The sequence below is a fragment of the Onychostoma macrolepis genome, chromosome 03 (assembly GCF_012432095.1).
Source record: "Onychostoma macrolepis isolate SWU-2019 chromosome 03, ASM1243209v1, whole genome shotgun sequence".
Taxonomy (NCBI): domain Eukaryota; kingdom Metazoa; phylum Chordata; class Actinopteri; order Cypriniformes; family Cyprinidae; genus Onychostoma; species Onychostoma macrolepis.
This window is the reverse complement of record NC_081157.1, coordinates 22,357,280-22,382,096: the sequence shown is the minus strand read 5'-3', so window position 1 is coordinate 22,382,096 and position 24,817 is coordinate 22,357,280. Positions and strand designations below refer to the sequence as shown.

General features: G+C 35.5%; 1 protein-coding gene across 4 annotated transcripts in view; it reads left to right on the top strand.

Moving 5' to 3' along the window:
- The first annotated feature begins 5,847 nt into the window (after window positions 1-5,847).
- LOC131536294 (nuclear body protein SP140-like protein) overlaps window positions 5,848-24,817 on the top strand; it is a 60,599-nt gene continuing 41,629 nt past the window's right edge. For all 4 annotated transcript variants that reach the window (XR_009269905.1, XR_009269907.1, XR_009269906.1 and 1 more), the window contains exons 1-2: window positions 5,848-6,141; window positions 6,343-6,510. Coding sequence is in view for 1 of the 4 variants with exons in the window: in XM_058769126.1 (XP_058625109.1) it covers window positions 6,367-6,510 (144 nt within the window). In the remaining 3 variants the exon portion in view is untranslated. The remainder of the gene's footprint in view (window positions 6,142-6,342; window positions 6,511-24,817) is intronic.

Here is a 24,817-nt window from a genome sequence, read left to right as displayed (position 1 = left end):
TGCTTACCAACAAAGCAAAGGTTTTTGAACAATGTTTTGACATGCCCTTTCAAATAAAATAAAAAAAGTTTAATTTAATGAAAGAAACTTCGGTTTTTGTGAAAAGGGTCATTTTAGAAATGGCTGGTTAAGCTAAAATGGGCTGCACACACATTTTTTACACAGAAATTGAGGGTGAAAATAGGTTTATAGGCCTAGATATGTATGCACACAAAATCTAGTCTTAAAAAAAATACATACACATAAACTACCAGTCAAAAGTTTTTGAACACTGAGATTTTTAATGTTTTTAAAGAAGTCTCTTCTGTTCACCAAGCCTGCATTTATTTTATCCAAAGTACAGCAAAACGGTACAATTTTAAAATATTTTGCTATTTAAAATAACTGTTTTCTATTTGAATATATTTTAAAATTTAATTGTAGCTAAATTTTCAGCATCCTTACTCTAGTCACATGATCCTTCAGAAATCATTCTAATATGTGACCCTGGACCACAAAACCAGTCATAAGTGTCAATTTTTCAATATTCAGCTTTCAGATGATGTATAAATCTCAATTAATAAGCTTTCCATTTGTTAGGATAGGACAATATTTGGCTGAGATACAACTGTTTGAAAATCTGGAACACTGAAAAAAATTGTTTAAAGTAAGTGGTCGCAAACAATTTATTTTAGCTACATTTAATTAAAAAAAAATATGTTGAAAGTTAGTCAACTAAATTTGTTTATTTAAATGTAGCTAAAATAGATTGATTGCAACCACTTACCTTAAAAAAAATTGAGTAAATTCAATGAATCATTTTTTTTTTTCAGTGAATCTGAGGGTGCAAAAAAAATCAAAATATTGAGAAAATCGCCTTTAAAGTTGTCCAAATGAAGTCCTTAGCAATGCATGTACTCAAATTAAGTTTTGACATATTTACAATAGGACATTTACAAAATATATTCATGGAACATGATCTTTACTTAATGTCCTAATGATTTTTGGCTTAAAAAAATAAAAATAAAAAAATAAATAATTTTGACCCATACAATGTATTTTTGGCTATTTCTACAAATATACCCCAGCGACTTAAGTCTGGTTTTGTGGTCCAGGGTCACATATTCTGATTTGCTGTTCAAGAAACCTTTTTTTTTATTCAGTTGAGTAAATTTTTTCAGGATTCTTTGATGAATAGAAAGATCCAAAGATCAGCATTTATCTGAAATAAAAAGCTTTTGTAACATTATACAATATACCATTCAAAAGCTTGGAGTCGGTAGTAAATAGTAAAAATATTTCAAAATATTACTGTTTTTGCTGTACTTTGAATCAAATAAATGCAGGCTTGGTGAGCAGAAGAGACTTCTTTACTGTTCAAAAACTTTTGACTGGTAGTGTACATGCACACAAAAGGCACCACTGGACAGAAACACACACCTATACAACATGATCAGTTCATTTTTAATTGCATTGTTTAATGAAATATTCATTCAACTTTCTATTTAATGAAATGCATATGGTGCTGTTGCTATGGCACACTAAAGACCATAGGTCATTTCGGCTGAAATCATTTTATTTTTAATAGTAAATTGACACTGTGTTGTTTTCTTTTTATATTGGCCCATTTTAACTAAATTTTGTGCCGTGGCTCAAGAAGGTACCTGCTGATACTCTAACTCTCTTAATTTTAAAACAATTATACTTTTTGACATTTTAAAAATATATACATATTTAAGAGACCCATGCTAATTTATAAAAAATATAATTAGTTCTTATGCATTGCTTATTTGATGGTATTATAAGTCATTTACCAAAACGAGGCCCATTTTAGCTGACTTCACCCTATTCCTTAAAACAAAATCTCTTTTTTAACTGTGATAATAGAAAATATCCATGGCCTTTAATTAACTCAATGAAATGTATTACAAAATGCAATGGCACCACAGCATCAGGAAAAGAGATGGCAATAGAAAGAGCGAGGAAGAGAGAGAGAGGGAAATAAGAGAAATACGAAGAAGCTAAACCAATGGAATGAGAGTAGAATGAAGGGAGCTATTGGTGATATTGTGTTTGGCATGCATATGGTGAATATAGGCTTTTTTTAGGCCTAATACATATGTCCCAGATTATAAAGTGACCTGTCCCAGATTATCAAATTCAGGCAGAATTTTTTTGGGGGGCACAAAAACACTTAATAGGAGTGGCATGTGTCCTCTGGGCATAATATCTACATTATTTATTTTGGTGTGGTTAGAAAACATCTTAGGGGTTTCAGAAAAGTCTAATGTGTTGATCTAATGTGTTAGATAGATATCGAAATAAATCGCAGAAGTCAAAATTGCAGTCCCAGATTACCTGAATTCACTCTATATAAATATGTAGTATTTATATAGGGGCGGCGCCAGAGCATTTTGAACGCAGGTGCTGAGGGGGTGCTAGATTAATGACGGGGAGCTGGGCAATTAATAGTAAATATGACCAAAACATGTTGTTGTTATTATTATTTTTTATATGAATAATAAAATCGCTATATAGGCGCATTTCAAATGTTTATGAGGAGTGGGAGTATTATCGCGCTTAGCCTACTGTATGACATGGAGGCATTCGCGCAATAATTTTATTTTATTTTTTTCCTGAGGAATGAGCTTAAACAGACATAACAAATAAATTTGCAGAAATCTTGAAAACCTATTAAAAAAAACACACAAACAAACAAAAAAAAAACAAAAAAATATATTTTCTGATTATGTAGTAGCCTATAGGTGCATTAGGCTTGCTGCAACGGTGTTGGCGGTGATACCGGTGTTAAGCACCGTCCCTCGCCGTCATTTAGATTTTTTTTTTAATAGTAATAAAAATACTTTAGTTCAGTTTAGAGAACAGACACAACAATTAGAACTAAACGCGGCTGCTCAATGCAGCACACCGAACTAGAGGTCTGCGCGGGACTGTTTTTTAAGTCCCGCTCCCGCCCGCTCCCGCGAGGTTATATCCCGCACCCGCCCGCTCCCGCGATATTTTTATTCTTTGTTCACCCGCTGTCCGCTTTGAATCATTTTCTTCCCGACCCGACCGTTCCCGCTAAATTTAGATCTTGTTTCCAGAATCACACATTTAAATTTCCTCTACTGAAAGAAAGAAAAATAGGCTAACAAATAAAAGTGTAGTCTGCACAAAATTGTATTTGTTATTTTATTCGTCGTCAAGAGTCTTTTATTGACACCAAAATGTTAAACGAATTTTGTGTCTTAAGACACGAAATTCGTTTAACATTTTGCTGCCAACACAGTAGGGAAAAAAAAGTGGCACAGAGAAAATAAAAATGTACAAAAATTGTATTCCTTATTTTTATTCGTCTTGTCAGGATACAGTTCGTTTAACCTTTACAACAGGAACAAGTGTCGCAGATTAAAAAAAATGTAGGTTGTACAAAAATGGCCTATTATAATTTTATTCGTCTTGTCAAAATACTAAATTATTTTAACATCTTGCTGTAAACACAGTAGCTAGCCTAGGAAAAGTGTCGCGGAAGAAAATAAATAAAATAAATAAATAAATAAATTGGACATGTGTCATTTAAAATTATAGGCTAAGCAAAATATAAACAAAACCGAGTTGAGCATTCTTCAAGGAGAGCGCATCCACACTTTGCTCCATCTTTATTCTGCTCTGTCACTCATCGACAACCTGCCTGTTCTGTCTGCGGGCCGTAGGCTATATTCACTGGTAGGCTACAGCATGCTCTGAGCATCGTTATACACATGCTGCGCACAGACCTCGCAAATAAAACGAAGCACTGTTTCATGCGTGCTGCGCGTGCATAACAGTCCCGTGCAGGCTGTACCGGTGCTTGAATAAAGCGCAGATATGTTGTTCTGAAAAGACGTCGGGAACGGGATATTGTTAGACCGCCCGCTCCCGTTCAAATTGCACCAGAGTTACCGACCGCAACCGCGTTTTATTCGGGAATTTAATCCCGCGTTGCAAGAAATCTGGTCGGGCCGCGGTTCCCGCGGGACAGCCGCGGGAATGCAGACCTCTACACCGAACGAACGACAGTCGCAGATCAGATTTAATTTATCACGTGAGGAGAGTGAGTCGAGCCGACTGACAAGAAGAGTCAGGCGAGACAGACAAGAGAATGGCAGAAGAGTTTCAAAACGAAATGTAAAAGCTCCTGTTTTAAAAAATATTTTGGATTTTGGAAAAGCCTGTTGACCTGCCATTTAGCCTAATATTGGACGTTTTTTATTTATTTATTAAGATTCCTTTTTCATTTATTTGGTTCCACAGTATTTGCTGATTTTTATTTTATTTAAACTGTGTGACCCCCCATTATTTTACATCAAGGTGTATTCAGTCCATGCCTCCAAACTTTCTTAATAGTTTTGCTAATTCTACGTTTTATAATTATTTGTTACTCAGTCTTTACTGATTTTCAGTTTTGTATAGCCTACCTATTTAAAATTGGGAAGTTATTTGTTATTTTATATTAGGAATATAGCATGGCGTATTTGTATTCGTTTTGTTAATAAAAGTTATATGTTCTACATTGTATTTTGTTGCTTGAATTGAATTCAAGCTATTGATGCCGAATTTACTGCTAATTTAAAAGTGAAAGTAAAATGCGCACGGTGCTTTTACAAGCCATTTAAGCAAAGGAAAGTGGGAAAACTCAAATGAACTAAAAACAAATAACTGCTTGATGCCGAATTGCCCAAATTTGAAAGTGAAAGTAAAATGTGCACGGAGCTTTTACAATTTATTTAAAACTGAATGAAAGCGAGGAAAAGAGGGAAAACTGAAACTCAAACGAGTCAGGCATATAATGGCATTTGGCAACTTCATCTTTCCAGCCGACACTGACTGAGAAAGCACTTATTAATAAATAATTAAAATGTCTTCTTTTTCCATTATGCATTCATAATTATTACTTTAGCTGGTGCTTTGCGGCAAGCTTTATGCATGCGCTTGAGCGCAGAATAGGCTATAATACGCCTAAATGCCTATATTAAAGGATGGTTTAGGTTATTATACAAATCAATTTAATATAAATGTGCAACTAGTTGACTAGAAAAATCTTTAGTCGGGGGCAGGCCTACTTGGCACAATTGAACCGATCCATTTTTAAAATAAAATGCTGACATTATGTGCGACTGCAAATCACGTCACGTTGTAGCCTATTACATTGCAGTAGTTATGCATGAGTCAAATGTTTTTATTTTATTTCATTTTATATGGGGGTGCTATGGGGGTGCTTTGGTTTTTCTTGGGGGTGCTGGAGCACCTGCTAGCCCCTCCCTAGCGCCGCCCACGTGTCTAGAACACCTTTCTAAGGAAAGGATATGGACCAGAAGACATTGCAATTACATATTTAGACAGACTTAAAGAAGTTCCAGATGTATATTTGTGCTCTTATTATTTCAGTTACTTTGCCTTTAATGTGACGTGCAAACAATATACTTGCTCTTGTGAATTTATTTTGATGTTAATTACATTTACTTACAAATTCATCATCATCATGTAACATATGCTATATGTTACTATAAAACTCTTGAGACAAACATGTCTTCTAATATCTTCAATTGTTGTGTATACCGAGCTGCAGCGGACACAAATGACTTCACTTGGACCCATTATGCGAGCTGTCTCTTTAATACCGCGTGGTTTATATACATGTTGCTGCTGATTGGGCGAGATGGTCCTCACAGCAGAACACAAGATCTAGGGGGTGTGGTTGGATCTAGATCCAACTCCTCCCACCTTACATTTACCTAAACCTACCCGTCTCCACCCCCTGATCCCTAAACCCACCCATCCCCACCCCTAAACCTACCAATCTCCACCCACTGGATGTGGATCCAACCCCGCCACCTGGATCTTTGTTCTGCAGTGAGGGGCTACTGGATTGGGCTGACATTTTTGACACACCCACCAAACGAGAAAAGGTATCTCAAAGGTATCTCATGTTTCCAGGAAACATGTCGTTCAACCCGGAAACTGTAGCAAAACGTTGGGCACCGGTGTAAGCCTGAACGTGCCCAGGCCTAGGCTATAAGATACAGGCTGGAAATTGGGAAACAACTCTTTTTGTTTGACTACTCTTCGTGTCAAGTACAGAAATACACAAATTCTTCCAGACAGTTCGGCTGGTGACAGGTATGCAAGAGTCAAAAGTGCAGTTGCATTTAACGCAAGCAAAGCATCTCTTCATAACATTTGCCTATTCAGGTGGTACCAGTGTGAGACACTGCTTTATAGGCTAATAATGTATTTTGAAACAGAACTGTATCTGTTCCATTGTATATTAATCTGCATGCTGTTGTAAAGTCGCTAAAATTATTACATGTCGCACTGTAGGTCGCACCATAATTCAGCGCCCAAATGGACCCGTTAGAATTCCTAACGAATGAAGAGTTGCTGTTTTTCTTCCACCGGAAAAAGACGGAGATTTCGTGCATACAACAACCGCGCAGACTCCTCACTCAGCTGCGAGACCACGATCTGGTGCCAGAGAAACTTTTTGAGGTAGAAACGCACCCATATTTCCATACCCACTCTCTCTCACCCAACCTGTGCATTTTACTTTCATTTTAGAGATATCTGACTAGTAACTCGCGCTATTTCTGAAACTAAACAATGTAGCATGGCAATACGTACCATGTGTTTTTGTTTTTTGGACATAGTACCATAATAACATTTATTTTTGGACATTCAGCCATAGCAATACATTGTTTTGGGACTGCGGTCAGGCCAGCCTCCACTCTGAAAAACAGGGTCATTCTAGACGCCACGTTATTTTGTGTTGCGCGCATATAGCCTACTAGGCGTTGCGGTAATAGCGTGTAAAAACTCAAATCAAAGGAAAAGTGATCTCTGGCATTCATTTATTGAGCCAGTTTCTCTGTCAATAATGAATGAACGAATATATAAATAAACAAATAAAGTCAATGAATTTAAAATAATACAAATGTTTAAAAAACGGTCTGATAAAATGAAAATTACTTAAAATGTTGAGTAATATTAAATATAGAATTTCCAAATAATATGAAAATACCTGTCTGATGAGAAATAACAAAATAAAAACTTGCATATAACCACATTTATCTGTAAATTCGCATAGTTATAAAAAGAAAACTCCCTTCAGATTGACAAGTCCACTACCCCAGTGTGTCACTCTGCCAGTTTCAAGACGATCTGATGTTGCATTACATAATAAAAGCCCTCCAAATCTCATATGTGACCAGTTTTGTCTTTGATTTTGGATAGCTCTAAAAAGGAAACTCCGTTTCCACAGAACAATTTTAATTCAGATTGACAGTCCACTGCCCCAGTGTATCACTCAAGCGAAAAAGAGTGTATTATGTGTTATGTCTTAAATCAACGAATGTACTGTATTTACTTGTTACAAAAAACCGATTTGGCTTTATTAAAATGTGTGCCTAATCTACTCATTAAATAATTATGAATAAGTCTAAATAAATGGTTCAGATGACCAAACCATAAGGTTTTCTTGCATAAATAACATTTTTTAATAGTTTGGTCAGACGTTTACACTTTCATAAATCTGGGATTATGTTAAACGTGTGGTGGAGTTATGTTCTGTATGTTAAATATGAATATATAAACAAGCATATGTGCACAGTATGCACTTGCATTCGCTTTCTGCTGAACGAGACTGACTCAAATGACGACCTACCCGCAGGGGCGGACTTAGTGATTTGGGGGGCCGTAAGCAAATTTCAGGTACGGGGCCCCAACAAAATAACTATAATGCTCTTTTACGCATAACCCTTATTTTGCTCGCTAGCTCTCTCTCATTATAGCTATAGCTATTATTTATTGTAACTATTACCCCTTCACAACTTAAGTAGCCTAAATAATTAGTCAACCTGATGCTGTTCTAAAGCCATATTAAGCTACCTTATTTTTTTCGGATAACAAAAGAAAAAGAATAAAAAAGCTTGCACTTTAAATTGTAAACTACTTCAATCTTTTTCCAAAAAGGATTCAAATGTCATAAAAATTATCCCATGCAACTCGTTCCATATTCCAAGCGTTCTTAGGGCATATGATAGGGTTTGCCGAGAAACAAATCGAAAATGTAATCTGTTAAGTGCATAAGTCATTGCATTCGTGCATTTATACAAGTTTTTAGTTTATAGTTCATATGCATTTATTGTTAATATGTATAAATATCTAGGAAAAGCACACGAGAGAGTCATTTTGAAACATCAAGACAAATAAAATTATGACTTGAAACACAAAAATTTCTTTACTGAGGTGAATATAACTGTTCTGAGACAGTCATAACAGCGTCGAATGCGTGCAAAGAGCGCTCCGTCTATAATCACTAAAAGCTGTCACTCACTTCAGTTCATCGCGATCTCACGACGTTCCGTTAATAAGCTCTCTGCACAATTAATCTCTTATTTACATCTTATCTACACGTTGTTATAATGAGAGGATTCACAAACTTGCAGAACTCCGCACCTGACAAAAACTCGCCGTTTTGAGTGGTGAGTGAACATTTGACGCTCTCCATAACACACATACATACTGGTGCATTTGCCAAATATGTTTCGCGAATATCAGACGGGGCCCCCTGATTGCCCGGGGCCCTAAGCGGCCGCTTACCTCGCCTATTGGTTAAATCCGCCCCTGCCTACCCGTACATTCGTTCACGAACTACATGTACCAGCTAACATAAGACCAGCGGGCCACTGGTGGCAGAGTCGGCGGCCCACCGGCGTTTTGCTCATCGTTATTCCAGCGGACCACCAGCTGCAGCCACCGCTTTTGGTTTATAATTACTGTTTACTGGCGGTCCACGGTCGGTCCGTGGTTCATAATCAGTTCGATTACGCTAACCAAAATATCCTTGCACACAATAATGGATCAAAAACAATGTACAATGACAATTGCAAATTTATTTTCAGTGAACAGATTAAACATACAAATGCATACAGTATATTTATCAGATGGTTTTATCCAATGTGACTTTCAAATAGAAGCATTCAATTCACATATGTCCGTACAAAAGTCAACCCACAAAATTAACCATGGTTTAACTATGATTGTTGTAGTAAATTCACAGTAACTACCATAACCATGGTCTTACTACAGCATAGTAGTAAACCTATAGTAACTACAAACTGCAAACACAGTTTTACTCGAGCATTACTAAAATATTACTATTGTAGAACCATGATATCAAAACCTTAGTTTGAGAAAAACTAAAAAAACCCTGATTATTACAGTTACGATTACTAGTTTTACCATAGTAAAAACATGGTTAAGTGTTGTAAGGGTACACTGCTTTTCACAATCAAAGCAGCTTTAGAAAATTTCAAGGTTTCAAAAAAAAAATCCTATCAACAGCCTGAGGTGACTGTGACTCAATGGGGAGCATCTTCTGGCAACAGATTAATGTCTATACGTCAATAACTAATACAAGTTATGTGTTCAAAGTCATGTTCAGTTAAACAGACAAACATTAAAGGGTAAGTTTGGTGAATTTAAATCCACTTTATACTGTCACAAAGTCTGTAATATGTAAATAAACAATATTCGGATAATGCTAAATATTATTTGGCTGACAAATAAATGGGTATATCTCATGGAACTCAGAGAAAGATTAAACATTGTTCGTTCACATATATTACCATCATAGTAACAATACAAAGTGGGTTGAAAATCACTCAACGTATGCTTTAAGGCAGTGATTACAATACATAACATTTGTCTGGTTGGTATGTTCATCTATAGTTGCCATCATCTGGGGTCTTCATGAGTGTTGCCATCATCTGAAGTCACCACAAGTGAGGCTGGATCCAGGCTGTAGTAACACTGGGATGGGAAACCTGAGAGTTAGAAACAGGAAAACAAAAGAAGAAGAATTAGCATAGATGCTGTTCATATTATTTCAGGCAAAAGATGATCATACGCATTTATACAAGGTTATGAGTTATGTGAACGCTTGGCTTAAAGATGTATTTTTAATCTAGATTTAAACAGAGAGAGAGAGTGTGTCTGAGCCCCAAATATTATCAGAAGGCTATTTGAGAATTTAAGAGTAAAATGCGAAAAATCTCTGCCTCCTTTACTGGACTTTGATATTCTGGGTACTGTCAATAGTCCAGAGTTTTGTGACATTATTTAGCTTACTTTGGTTAAATCACAATCTGATTTTATTCTATATCCCTTAGTAAGCATATCATTTGTCCTCAGTATTCAGGGAACAGACACAGTCTCACTCTAAAAAGTAGTTTTATAGTCCATTCAAATAAAATGTTTTAATTGGTCAAACATTTAGAATTGAACACTTTACTCCATGTGTTTTATGTGTTACCTCAACTAAGATTTATTATTTGGGCATCATAAGAAATTGTGGGGGAACTAAAACATATATTTTTATAGTTTAACAAAATTATTAAAAATGATTAACTGGTGTTTATCAATCACTAAAAACACACAATTTACAACACATAATAGCCATTATTTAATGACAATCTCCATTTATAACATTTGTCATACAGACTAAACATACAGGCTTAAAGAAAAAAAAGTCACCTACATCTCGGATGGCCTAAGGGTCAGTAAATTAACAGCAAATTTTCATTTTTGGGTGAACTATCCCTTTAAAGCTCCAGCTGACAAACATTACATCTGTAATACAACTGCAAAATTCAGTTTAAACTTTAATGAACTAAGAAAAACCTAAACAAGCTAAACAAAATTTTAGCAAACAAACATTTACAAATATTACTACTGTTCACAATTACATCTTTAAAATGAGGCAGAAGTCACAAAAAAAAAAAAGTGAAGCAGGAGTTACAGTATATAAAATCAAGTCAAGTCACCTTTATTTATAATACACTTTATACAATACTGATCGTGTTAAAGCAGTTTTACAGAGTCAAACAGGAAAATAGTTTGTTAATAATGCAAGAGGACATTAACAAGTCATTTTTCCAGTTAAAGTCAGTTCATTGATGATTCAATGAAATCATCATTCAGTTCAGCTCTCTTCCAATAGTGTCTATGCAATCAGCCAAGCGTCCCCAAATAAGCAAGCCAAAGGCGACAGCGGCAAGGACTCAAAACTCCATCGGTGATAGAAACTGAGTAGAAAACCTTGGGAGAAACCAGGCTCAGTCGAGGGGCAGTTCTCCTCTGGCCAGACGAAACCAGCATGGCATGGTTTAATTCCTGCACAGGTCAGATTGAGCAGAGGACTTGTCTGGTTCGCGTGGTCTTGTCCCAATGGCCAACGAGGTCTTCACTGGGGATCTGTCTCTGGAGCTCATCTAGTTGACATGGTCTCCGCTGACATTCAGGGCTGTAGAGGTCGTCTCTAGGTGCTGATCCACCATCTGATCTGGATACGGACTGGATCTGGGTGGCTATGGTGACCTCGGAATAAGAATGAAACAGACTAATATAAGCGTAGATGCCACTGAGAACAATAAAGCACATTTTAATTGTAGTAATTGTAGTTCGGAACGACGAACTTCTCTTACGAAGCACCATTCACGAGACAAGAATTCATTATAGTAACACAGCTTTTGACATTGTGTTTTATGGATTAAACAAGGTGAGAGCACGTTCCCTTAACTTAAATTTCCACTCAGGCTCGTGCATGTACAGAATGATCTCAGTGTTGGCTGGATTTGTTTTTATTAGTTTAGCATACATTTAACATTAACATTAACATTTAGCATTCTGCATTTTGACTGGATTTGAAAATAACCATTCATTTAATATTTTTAAAATATACTTGTGCAGACTTAATGTGTCTTCTCAACTAAGCACAAGCAATAAAAAGAGTTCAACTTAAATTTTGGTAACACTTTATTTTGATATTTTGAACACTTTATTTAGACATTCTACTAACAGTAAGTAACTTTGCAACTACACGTCAACTAGCAGTCATAGAGTATTAGTAGACGCTCTGCTTAATAACTTCTAACACTTTATTTTGATGGGTCCACAACATACAACATACTGACTATGAGAAACTTTACAAGTATATGTCAACTTATTCTACTAAAGCCTGGAATACACTACACGACTTTTAAAATCTGAACAGATTTTAAAAACACTAGGCATCATACACTTACCGACTATGTAAATAGTGACAAAGGAAAACTGGGCATCATACACTACGCGACTGAAGATCATACACTACCAGACTTTAAAGTTGTTCCGATCACAACAAACTCATGCAGAAATGCGCCTTGTTGCTAGGAGACGGATGACAAATGAAAACATATGTGTTCTAAAATCGGCTGAAAATATCAAACATGTTTGATATCCTCTGACTGGATGGAGTCAGAGGAAGCTAAAAAATCGAAGTCTGTGGCCATCATACACTACGCGATTTTCTGTGGAATCTGTCAGCTGTAATCTTCAGACTGGCTTCGACTTTCCTCAACTAGCGTCAACTTGTTCAGACTGTAAAATCGGGGGGAAATTGGGGCAAAAATCGCGTAGTGTATTCCAGGCTTAACCCTAAACCTACCCTACTGAGAATTAGTTGACACGTAGCTACAAAGTTACTTATAGTTAGTAGAATGTCTAAAGTGGACTATCAAAATAAAGTGTAACCAAATATTTTTGCCCTTTCAACATTTTGTTAATTGGATTTTTTACAGTGTACATATGCCGCAGTATTATTGAAGTGGGATGAACATCATAACTAATTTACACAACTGTTAAAAAGTCTGGGGTCAGTAGGATTTTTACATCTTTGAAATAAGTCTCTTATACTCACAACTCAAAAAACAGTTCAAACAATAACATTGTGAAATGATATTACAATTCAAGAGAACTGTTTTTTATTTTATTTTTTATTATTATTATTTGAATATGTTAAAATTGTGATCAAAGCTGAATTTAACATCATTACTCCAGCCTTCAGTGTCACATGATCCTTCAAAAATAAATCTGATTTGCTGCTCAAGAAACATTTCTGATTATTAACAATATATAAAAAAAAGATGTGCTGATAAACATTTTAGTGTAAACTTTTTTTTTTCAGGATTGATTGTTAAAGAGACTCCAGACCTTTAAATGGTATTGTACAATACTGTTCTAAAGTTTACAGTCAGTGAGGTTTTTTTAATAAATTCATTTTTATTCAGCAAATTTATTCATTAAATTGAGAAGTGAGAGTAAATATTTTTTGTTTCAAATAAACACTGTTCATTTTAAACTTTGTTCATTAAAGAATCCTGAATAATACACACAAAACACAAAACAAAATACGAATCAGGAATATTTCCTGAGCAGCAAATCAGCATATTAGAATGATTTCTGAATAATCATCATGTAAAACTGAAGAGTAATGATGCTGAAAATTCATCTTTGATCACAGAAATAAAATACATTTTAACATCACTCACTCATGTTTGGATGTCAAAACCTTCTTAAAATAACTTTAATAAAGAATTGTAAAAGATGCATGGTGATATGCATTTTTTCACTACATATTTGCATATATGAAGTGATTTAATGAGCTTTCTCATGCAGCTTACCTATGTTTCCCACATCTCTGTCAGCAGCTTCCTTCAGAAATTTAGATATCGGAGCATCTCTTCTGTTGTAGAAGTGTTATTCCTGAAACCACAGAACAATTTTTATCAATAATTAAAATAATTGTTTGCCCTTAAATATCAAATCACGTTTTAACCAGATTCAGTTAATACATGCTCCTTTAAGTGACGTCACCGATTAACAGTAAAGTTACAGCACATATTTTAGGCTAAATAAATTAGTCTAATTCCAATAACCTATTGACAAAACCTTTACAAAGCTATTAAAATCTCCCAACTACACAATACTCTCAATATACAGAGTTAGCATACATCGTCTGAAAACAGTTGAGATGCTAACGGACTTTTTAGAAGACACTAAACCATCTTTATGAAGTAAATATTCAACAGAAGCGTATCAATTACAAGAAAGAAAAGTGTCAGGAACAGTTGTATGTAATATTTGTGTGATTTTAGGGACTACACTCACTTGAAAACGGTGAAAACAGCAGCGAGAGACGCAGTGTTGCAGCTGTCAGTTGGAGAGTTGCTGCCCCGTTTCCATGGTAACTCCCTCGCTGCAGCGTTTGAATACTCAGAGCGCGCTCAAAACACGTCACAGTCACGCACCATTTAAATAAACATTATATAGAACATAAACAACAACAAAAATTTGTATTTAATTTTGAATTTTAATCGTTTTGTAGTTATATGACCCATTCATACATAGATGTAAACTGCAACCCGCACGTGATAGTGGGACAAATTAGCACTTTTATTTTTATTTAACTTTTATAGATTTAATTTTTTTTTTTATTAGATTTTGTATTGTTGTTTTTACGATTATTCAAACTATTTATTTCATTTAAAAATGTGCTTGCAGTTTTTATACTAAACTTTTGTTAATAATTATAACTCTCACTATTTTTATTCAGTGCTTCAGATTCCTTTTAACTGTAAAAATGTAATGTAAAACATAAATGTAATATATATATATATATATATATATATATATATACATATATATAAAACAAAGATGTCATGTAAGAGCCCAGTAGAAACACAGGACAGACCCTCCGCTTGCCACTGGTGCACCGACGGAGGCCCAGCCACGGCAAACCGCTGGCGTGCCACCCAAAAAACGCCGGCTGACCAACAGCGTTTTTAGATTGGTCGGCTCGCCGATGGTGGTCCGACCATATTAGGCCGCTGAATTTGTGCCGCCCAAAAAACGCTGGTGGACCGCCAGGTCATTGTTTACAACGACTTAATAAGAAAGATGTGCGTCAAAATCTTGTTTAATTTGTGATCAGCTTAGCACTTGATTATTATTGTATAATAAACCTGTCATTGTGACTGACTTTGGAGTCATTTGTTAAATATATAACAACCACAACAACATCAACAATAATAATAATATAATAATAGTTATTATTATTATTTTAATTTATAGGCTAAATAAATGAGTGCACTTAAGACAGTAAAATGTTTGTCATAAAATAATTCATGAATGCTTTATTTTTAATAACATTTTACAGTTTTGGAAATGTGTTTGTGTACTATTCATTCTTAACATGAAGACTTATTTTGGTGATTTTATTATACTAAGCTTTTCCCCCCAGAGTTAGATACTGTTAATGTGGATGTGCCAGAACTTTCTTCAGTTAAACAAGGAGAAAACTGAAGTCATCGCATTTGGAAACAAAGATGAAGTTCTCAAGGTGAATGCATACCTTGAATCTAGGGGTCAAATAACTAAAAACCAAGTCAAAAATCTTGGGGTGATTCTGGAGACAGACCTTAGTTTTAGTAGTCATGTCAAAGCAGTAACTAAATCAGCATACTATCATCTCAAAAACATTGCAAGAATTAGATGTTTTGTGTCCAGTCAAGACTTGAAGAAACTTATTCATGCCTTTATCACCAGCAGGGTGGATTATTGTAATGGTCTCCTTCCGAAGAAGACCATTAGACAGCTGCAGCTCATCCAGAACGCTGCTGCCAGGATTCTGACTAGAACCAGAAAATCTGAGCATATCACACCAGTCCTCAGGTCCTTACACTGGCTTCCAGTTACATTTAGGATTGATTTTGAAGTACTTTTACTTGTTTATAAAGCACTCAATGGCCTAGGACCTAAATGCATTGCAGATATGCTCACTGAATATAAACCTAACAGACCACTCAGATCATAGGATCGAGTTAGAAACACCAAGGGTTGGATTTTGGACTTTGCACTGGGCTGGTTCCACGCTGCACTTCACGCTTTTTCAATGCATCATACAGTCAACAATACATATACATATGTAGGGTAAGCGTGGCATGTGAGTGGCGGCCGGAGGTGGGACTTTGGGCCTTGTGCCCCGCAGCACCTCTCCTTGATGGCTCGTTTTGGGCCTAATTTATGCCTTACGCGCGGAGGGCCCAGAGGCAGCCTTACAATATCTTACTATTTATAGCTTTATTATTATTATTACTATTATTATTTCGTCATTACTATTACTACCATTATTATTTTTATTATTATTATTATTATTATTATTATTACTATTTGTCCTCTTCCTGATTCCCCAACCACCCCCTGTCTCGGATGAATAAATTTATTATTGTTATTGTTGCTACTATTACTAATTACTATTTAATACAATTATTATTGATATTTGTCATCCTCCTCACCCTCCAACTTTCCCCTCATTTCTGATTAATTGAGTTAATTACTATTATTATTATTACTGTTATTATTTATTTATTTATTTATTTATTGATATTGTTGCTGCTACTATTACTATTATTACTTATCGCCTTCCTCATCCTCCATCCTCTATTTTTTGTTATTAATGCTATTATTACTATTATTATTATTATTACTGTTATCATTACTTTTATGTTTTTTTTTTTTTACTATTGTCATGTCTGTTGTACTTTCTTTTATTTATATACTTCCACCCCCAACACTTACACACACACACACACACACACACACACACACACACACACTCACTCACTCACTCACTCACACAAATCATGTTGGCTGTCATGTATGTTTTGTTGACCTTGGTTATTTTGTATTTGATTTGTTACCTGTAAATAGTGTGTTTGTTTGCATAATAAAAAAAAAAGAAAAAAGAAAAAAAAGAAACACCAAGGGTTCACACAAAATAAGGGGAGTCTGCTTTTAGCTATTATGCCTCCCGCAGTTGGAACCAGCTTCCAGAAGAAATCAGATGTGCTAAAACATTAGCCACATTTAAATCCAGACTCAAAACTCATCTGTTTAGCTGTGCATTTGTTGAATGAGCACTGTGCAACTCCGAACTGATTATATAAAATGTATAATAAAATCACCAAAATAAGTCTTCATGTTAATAGTGAATAGTACACAAACACATTTCCAAAACTGTAAAATGTTATTAAAAATAAATCATTCATTAATTATTTTATGACAAACATTTTACTGTCTTAAGTGCACTCATTTATTTAGCCTATAAATTAAAATAATAATAATAATAATAACTAATATTTTATTATTATTGTTGTTGTTGTTATATATTTAGGTTACATGCATTTAGAAGAAGCTTTTATTCAAAACGACTTACAAAAGAGTAACAAATGACTCCAAAGTTAGTCACAATGACAGGTTTATTATACAATAATAATCAAGTGCTAAGATGATCACAAATTAAACAAGATTTTGACGCACATCTTTCTTATTAAATCGTTGTATTCCAACTCGTGTCCATTACAATTTGCTGTAGGCCTATTCCACATAATAATATGCAATAAAACAATATACAATATGATCAGTGGTGGAGGTAACGAATTACAACTACTCACGTTACTGTAATTAAGTAGTTTTTTCAGGTACTTGTACTTTTTTGAGTATATTTTTAAAGCTGTAGTTTTACTTGTACTTAAGTACAAATTTATCAAAATAATCTACTTTGTTACTTTTAAATCATAGTTCGTTACCGAGTACGCCCACAATTTGAATTGATATTCAAACATTTGACAGCATTTCAGTAGCCAATAAAGATATATGATCGTAAACGGATCAATATAAGCCCTGATATCTGAACCGGGTTCCGGGAAAAGCAGCCGCAGCAGGTTTTGAAGATCTGATCGGACAGTGAAGTTTGGAGAAACAAACGACATAGTAGATCTATATTTTGATACGGATACTGAAATACCGCATACGGTTCCATTACTCATTTTCTACAGTATCTACCGTCTATACACCGATACATGCTGCGTCTCTTTCCTCTCCGACAGTGAGTTTGACACGCATCCGTCTCCTGTCAATTACAGTGTCTGAATGTCCGCGCGCGGGATTGCAGGTATTCTGCATAATTTTAATCATTCCTGCGCAAATGTGGCGAGCGCTTTATTGTAACATGAGAACATAGTCATGTAACGTAAATCTCAGAAAACTGGATGCGAGCTCTCAAATAGGCCTAATTTATACAAAACTGCCTGTCCTCTCACTCTATATTGCTTGTGTGCAGACTGTGCGCAATCGCGATCTCTCCGTGCTTTTAAAGTAGAAATTATTTATCTTTGCTCCTGGATTAAACTTTGTGAAAGGTTATCAACCATTCAGAATAGATCCACGCCTGACCGATGGAAATGCTACTGGAAATTGTATTGGCTGTAAGTGATCGCACCAGAAAGTCTTTCAACAATCAAAGATGGATCTTTAATTTCTTTACAATGTAGTTTGTGCTAGAAATGTTTTGGAATGGGATATTTGTATGATTTGTACTGTACATATAAATATCCTAGTCTGTGCAACTGCATCATTGTACAGACATTACAGGTCAAAGCCATTTGATGTTCCATTTATCTAAATAAATAACATATATGGCTCTTAAAACACTGCCTTTAAAAATTTTATCTTGTCATATTTTGAATACCTCAACTGAATTGCGGTCATTTGTTTTATAATTTTATTACTGAATGTGTACTTGTCTTTTTTTTTTTGTAAATTCAATTCAGTTTGAAATCGAGCTTCCTTTTGCTGTAAGCTTTTGCAACAAAGTCACCCTATTTTAAAGACACACATACACAGAATGAGAAAATGTTTAAGATTGAGATTTTTGTAATGGTAATTGATCACTGTTTATATGCACTGTAAAAAATGATTGTGATTTTAACAGTAAAAAACTGTAAAATACCACAGTAATAACCTGTTAAATGATTAAGAGTAAGTTTCCTTACTATATACAGTGAATAACTGTAATAGATCTAACCTTTGTTTTCGAGAAAGTAGCCTCAGAGTCGACACTCATAGACTGTGTCTGAAACCACTCCCTACACCCTCATTCACTAGTCCTACATTACTTCACTATATAGTCCACTAGACAGAGTGATTGAGAACATATGAGTGAATTCAGACACTGATGAACACCTGCTGTTAACAAACACAATCACTGAAGGAAAGAACAAGAAACAAAACTACAACTGACATACAGCCACAGCCTTAAATGAAATCAACTGAAATAAAACAGCAGAGGATGATTAAACAACTCCACAAACAGCATTACCAGCTCCACTTATTACTAACCAGTTTGACTTCATTTCTGTCATATATCTATGAATTAACAGAGGTTTATATTTTATTTCAAATGTTTTGTTTGACCTCACCATCTTGGTGATCGGTGTTTGCTTTAGTTATGCTCTTGACCCTTGACTCTTTAAAATTTGTTTTTTGGCTGTTGTAACTGTGTTTGTAGAGCACATTTATTATGACAAGAAAAGCCAAGAGAAATTGTAGTTAAGTAGTTTTGGTTAAAACTTAAACGCGGTGGTCATCGTCAGTTAGTGTCAAGCAATATGGGTGATTTGTAATTATTTTCACATTGTTTATGGTAGTAATATTACTCTACAAATTAAGCTGACAAACCATGAAAAAATTTAAAACCTTTTATTCACAAAACCTTCAGAGTTACAGCACCATTTAGAAACACAGACATCAGGAATCAGCACATGAACCTCAACAATGGTGACTATTAATAATAAAAAAACAATTCATGCAGCAAAGCATGCTGGGTGCCAGTACAAAACTCCCAGCATGCACTGCAGCATGAATAAATTATGCAGCTGAATGTTCTTAATATTTTCTTTATTTGCTTTTATTTTGGTGTTGTTTTGTTGTTACTTTTCAGTAGACTGATTTGTGATGTTCAGAGTTGAACCGTTTTTAAAAAATGTTATATCATTTTTGATTGTCACCAATTTTGAGATTCATATGCCGATTGCTGATGTCTGTGTGTGTTTAAGTTCTGCCATAGTTCAGTACATTCATTTGTGCATATTCTGGTTAGAGCTGTTTCACAACATTTGATTGCTGTAGTATCAGTGGAGCAATTAACATATTACATGTTTAATAAGAGACTTAACACGGGATAATCAATTAATTAAACTAGATCATGTTGGTGTTGACATCACAAAAATCAGTCTCCAGATGATGATAGATTTGTTTGGTGTTTTGCTTTAAAACTGTGCTTAATAAACACAGCTAATTAAAAGCAAGCAAACAAAAACCAATGTTAGAGTCACGATTCAAGATCCCAACTAAAGCACCCACTGATCGCCAATATGGTGACTTCAAATGAAAGTACAACAACTAAAATCTCAATAAGAGCTTTTGTACACATATGACATAAATAAAGTAAAAGTGGTTAGTAATAAGATGCTGGTGTGGAGTTGTTTAATCACCCTCTTCTGAAATCTTGAGAGATTTCATGTGTTTTATTTCAGTTGATTTCATCTTGGCTTTAGCTGTAAGTTTTGTTTCTCTGCTCTTGTTTCTCATTCCTTCAATGATTCTACTTGTTAACAGCAGGTGTTCATCAATAAAGCTCAATCCTAATTTAATTAGTCACTTAATTCTCTCATTAATTCATCACTGCTTCAGTGTTACTTCAACACTCTGTAGTGTGGACACATAGAAGTGCTCTTTAAAACTGAGGATTTTGCTGTGGGATTAAAGGGGTTAAATGTGTGAGATGACAAAACATACTGTGAAACGTAATTTTAACAGAAATATACCATGAATTTAGTTTACGGAAGCAAACTGAAAAAAACAGTAGATTACTGGCAACCACAGCTGCCGGTATTTCACCGTAAAATCAAGACAAAAAAACAGCAAAATACTGTAAAACCTAACAGTCAACTTCCTGTTGTGTTTTGTGGGTCACCATTGTGCTGGAGAGTAGAGCCTGTGTTTAAGTCAAGGACGGACAGAGAGACACTGATGTTATGCTGCATGTTGCTTTATTTAAAGGCAGTAACTGTGTAGTTACTGATGTAATGAGAACGTTTTGCTAGTTTTGATCATGTATGTGTGCTGCTGTTATTTGCAAGAGATTTGAATTGATGACTTTGCATAAATCAGTAAGATTTTCTTCATGGACTTAAACAAAATAGTTCTCAATACTCTCATACTCACATTACATAAACATTATAAATATTAGTCTATAAACAAATGGCAGTTGGATAATTTAAGCGTAGTCGGTTTCTGCAAATAAAATGAGTTAACTAAAAGGTTTGTGTATTAACATTGTATCAGTTAATGAGATACGGTTTTTCACTGTAAATTTAAACAGTTCTGTAAATCCTAAAATTTAGCTACCGTATTTTTCACGGTAAAATTCTGGCAACCACAGCTGCCGGTATTTTTCCGTAAATTTAACAGATTTTTTTTTACAGTGTGTATGTAAATACAATCCTCTTTGAAAATATTCATCATGTAAAGCGAACGTGTCTTTTTAGACGACTTTGATTAAACCACTCAAAGCTTGACAAAATGATTGCCTTGAAAAAAATGGATGAACAAAAAAAAAAGAGATGTTAAAATACCTATGGCAGTATACAGTATAGTTTTGCCAATGGTATTGAAAATGATTAAAGTCGTCATAAAATGACGTCATAAAGTGCACATTACTAGTCTTGTGGTGAACAATTAAACTGTGCGAGTCAATACATCAACAAAAAAAAAAAAAAAAAAAAAGTCTGCCATCGTAATCTTTAATCAAAAACTGAAAATGTGCTTCTACTCTGGAATGGCGTTCTCGCTCTGATGTCAGTTTGACGGCTTGGGGAGAATCCTCTTGAGTCATGATGTAAGGACTGCTGTTTCCAGGTCGAAGCTCATTTCATTTGAGAATGCTATCTCAAAAGCCATTTATGAGCACTATTTAATACTACATATTTATGCTAAGCATATACAAATTTTGCTGTGCACACCACAGTCTCTGTGTTCACAGTGTCTCAGACACTAATATTTTAGTTGAAACACTGTCTGGCCATCTGGGATTTCAGTATGGAGGTAAAGGTTAGGATTATAATTTTTCAGTATTACATGACATCGTGGGTGTATATTAGCACAGTTTGGTGTTTTCTTGGGGCGTCTGGCAGAGCGTTAGGACCCAGAAGCAGTGAAGCGTTTCACTTGAAAATACATCATAACAGTGAAGTCAGTTACAACTTCCGGTTCATGGGGACCTTAATATTGATATTTTTCGAGGTATTGAAGTTAGAAATAACTGTATCATGACCACTAATTCACGTACTTTGCTAATAAATTAAAGGTGGGTTTTGTTCAAAGTAGCTATATCCACACAGATCTTTGATATGAATGAATACGAAAATCATTAATATCGCCGGCCAAAAAGTAACTAACTAGTACTCGGAGTAGTTTTTGAGAAGAGTAATTTGTACTTTTACTTAAGTACTGTTTTTACACCAGTACTTTTACTTGTAATTGAGTATTATTTCAGCAATGTAACAGTACTTGTACTTAAGTACAAATTTTCAGTACTCTTTCCACCACTGAATATGATTCGTTAACACGTAGGCTACTAGGAGCTTGCTGCATGAATCCGTGAGTACAGTTTATAAACCCGTGGGAACGGATTGCGAAAGCGTGCGCACGGATTATGAATTTGTGGGTACGGATTCAAAAACCGAGGGTTTACAAAATCTGAGCGCACGGATTGGAAATTCGTGGGTACGGTTTATTAATCCGTGGGCACGATTTGTTAAACCGAGGGAACAGTTTAAGAATTCGTGAGTACGGTTTATAAACTGAGGCAGTGGCGTGCACAAGGGGGGGGGGCTCGAGCCCCTGCCCCTTTGAGGTCCGACGGTAAAGTGCCCTTGCGGTCCGGTGCCCCCGGTCTGCGATTTCTGCCGAGAGTAGGGGTGTTCCATATGACGAGTTTTGATCGTGGACTATAAAAATGTCTCCACGATTTGCTTTTTTGAAGAAATATCGTAGTATCGTACTTCAGCGCGCATTCTATCAGCTGCAGTTCTGGCGCCGCCGTCTCTGTGTACTGTACAACGCCACATACTCTCACGGGACACTGCACTTATTCGCAGTCACCAAAAGTACATTATCTGCATCTGCTTCAAAGACTTACTGGTTAAATGATTCACTGTTCTGACGAGCGCCTTTTCTGAGCACATACACCCAAAGCGCGTGCTCTAAAAAGCCCGTCAAACAGCGCCTGATTACTGAACTAAGTTATGTTTTGTGCTAATACTGTCAAAACACAGAAGGTTTATGTATAGACTCAGTTGGTTATGTCTAAAATGAAGGTAAACAGCTGAGAGAAACGCATGCGTGCCTGTATATTAGATGCGTGCAGGTCTTAAAGGGACAGTAGCCTACATGCTGCCGACTGTAATTAAAGGGATTCACCCTAAAATTGTAATTCTGTCATTATTTACTCACTCACATGTTGTCCCAAACCTGTATTAATTTCTTTGTTGTGCTGAACACAAAATAAGATATTCTGAAGAATGTGGCTAACCAAACAGTTGCTGGTTCACATTGACTTTAACAGTAGGAAAAAAAAATACTATAGAAGTCACTGGGGACCAGCAACTGTTTGGTTTTCCACATTCTTCAAAATAGCATTTATTTTCAGCAGAAGAAACTCTTTTAGGTTTAAAACAAATTTTGAGTGAGTAAATGAAGGTATAAAAATCAAACACTAGCCTATTTTAATTTTGGGGTGAATTATTCCTTTAATGTTAATAAAACACAAAGAGAACAATCACTCACTACTCTTGACTGAAAAACTTTAATACAGTTGCTTTAATAGGAATCAATCTATATAGTGTTTTATTTTTATATTTGTTCATTCAATTTCTCGAATGCTCCTGCTAAATACACCTATTGTAGACTACCTGAAAATAAAACACTGTTTATTTTATTTATATATTATGTGTATTTGTAATGTGTATCTTTGCTCTCATTTTTTAATAACAAAGATAAAATAATGACAACAATTTTTATCTTCACCCACTTTGGCCTAAATATCCGCCATACTTTTTAATATTTTGTTACCTTGAAAGGCTTTGTCTTTATAGTAGGGAAATTAGTTTGGCTGTAATGTTCAAACAGCTTGCAAAATAGAAAATCCAACATGACAAAGAATTGTGATAATACTGTGAATCATGATATTTCTAAAACAATTGTGATATTTTTGCCATATCACCCAAACCAAACCCCAATTTTGACCCTGCCCTCCGGAGGTCTGTGCACGCCACTGAACTGAGGAACGGATTGCAAAACCGTCGGCACGGATTGTTTTTTTCTCTCCTACAGGTGACTTCCCAGGCTCCGTACGAACGAGAACGATTCGTTCGCCAAAAAGATTCGCTCACGAACGTAACATCTCTACAGCGGACAGACGGCGATCGAGTCTATTCCTCTCACAAATCAATTGTTTTTCCTCGGAAGACTTGGAATATTAATACTTTCTGAATACATTATGACGGTAGTTGTATCTGCCTGTTATATCTTGTGTTTTATTGACAAATGGTAGGTTTAGGGGCAAGGTTTGGGTTATGTGCTCATAAATGTGTAAATTTAAATCCGTTTACACTGAAACGCTACCCCGGAGTTTTCAAACTAAAACGGGGTCTGCAGCCTTTTCAACAGCAGCTGTTTTCAACCTCGAATACGCCGGAGTAGTGTAAACAATAGGCGTAACCGTAGCAAAAGCAACATGATCTCACAGAATTCCGTGTAATGTTCACGGATTTGATTAACCTCCGAATCTGTGGTGGCATCACGGAATCGCCGAAAATTCCGTGATGGGCTCACAGAAAAAATTCCGTGATGGGCTCACAGAAGTGATACCAATGTAAGTCAGTGACAGGATCAGCCGTGCTCCACGCACGGAAACCCTTAGCATCAATATGCCGATGCGATACTGGGACATTTATCGTCATCATTATTGTTCAGAACTGGGTAGGTTTAGGGCAGGGGTGGGTCAGGTACTCCAGTG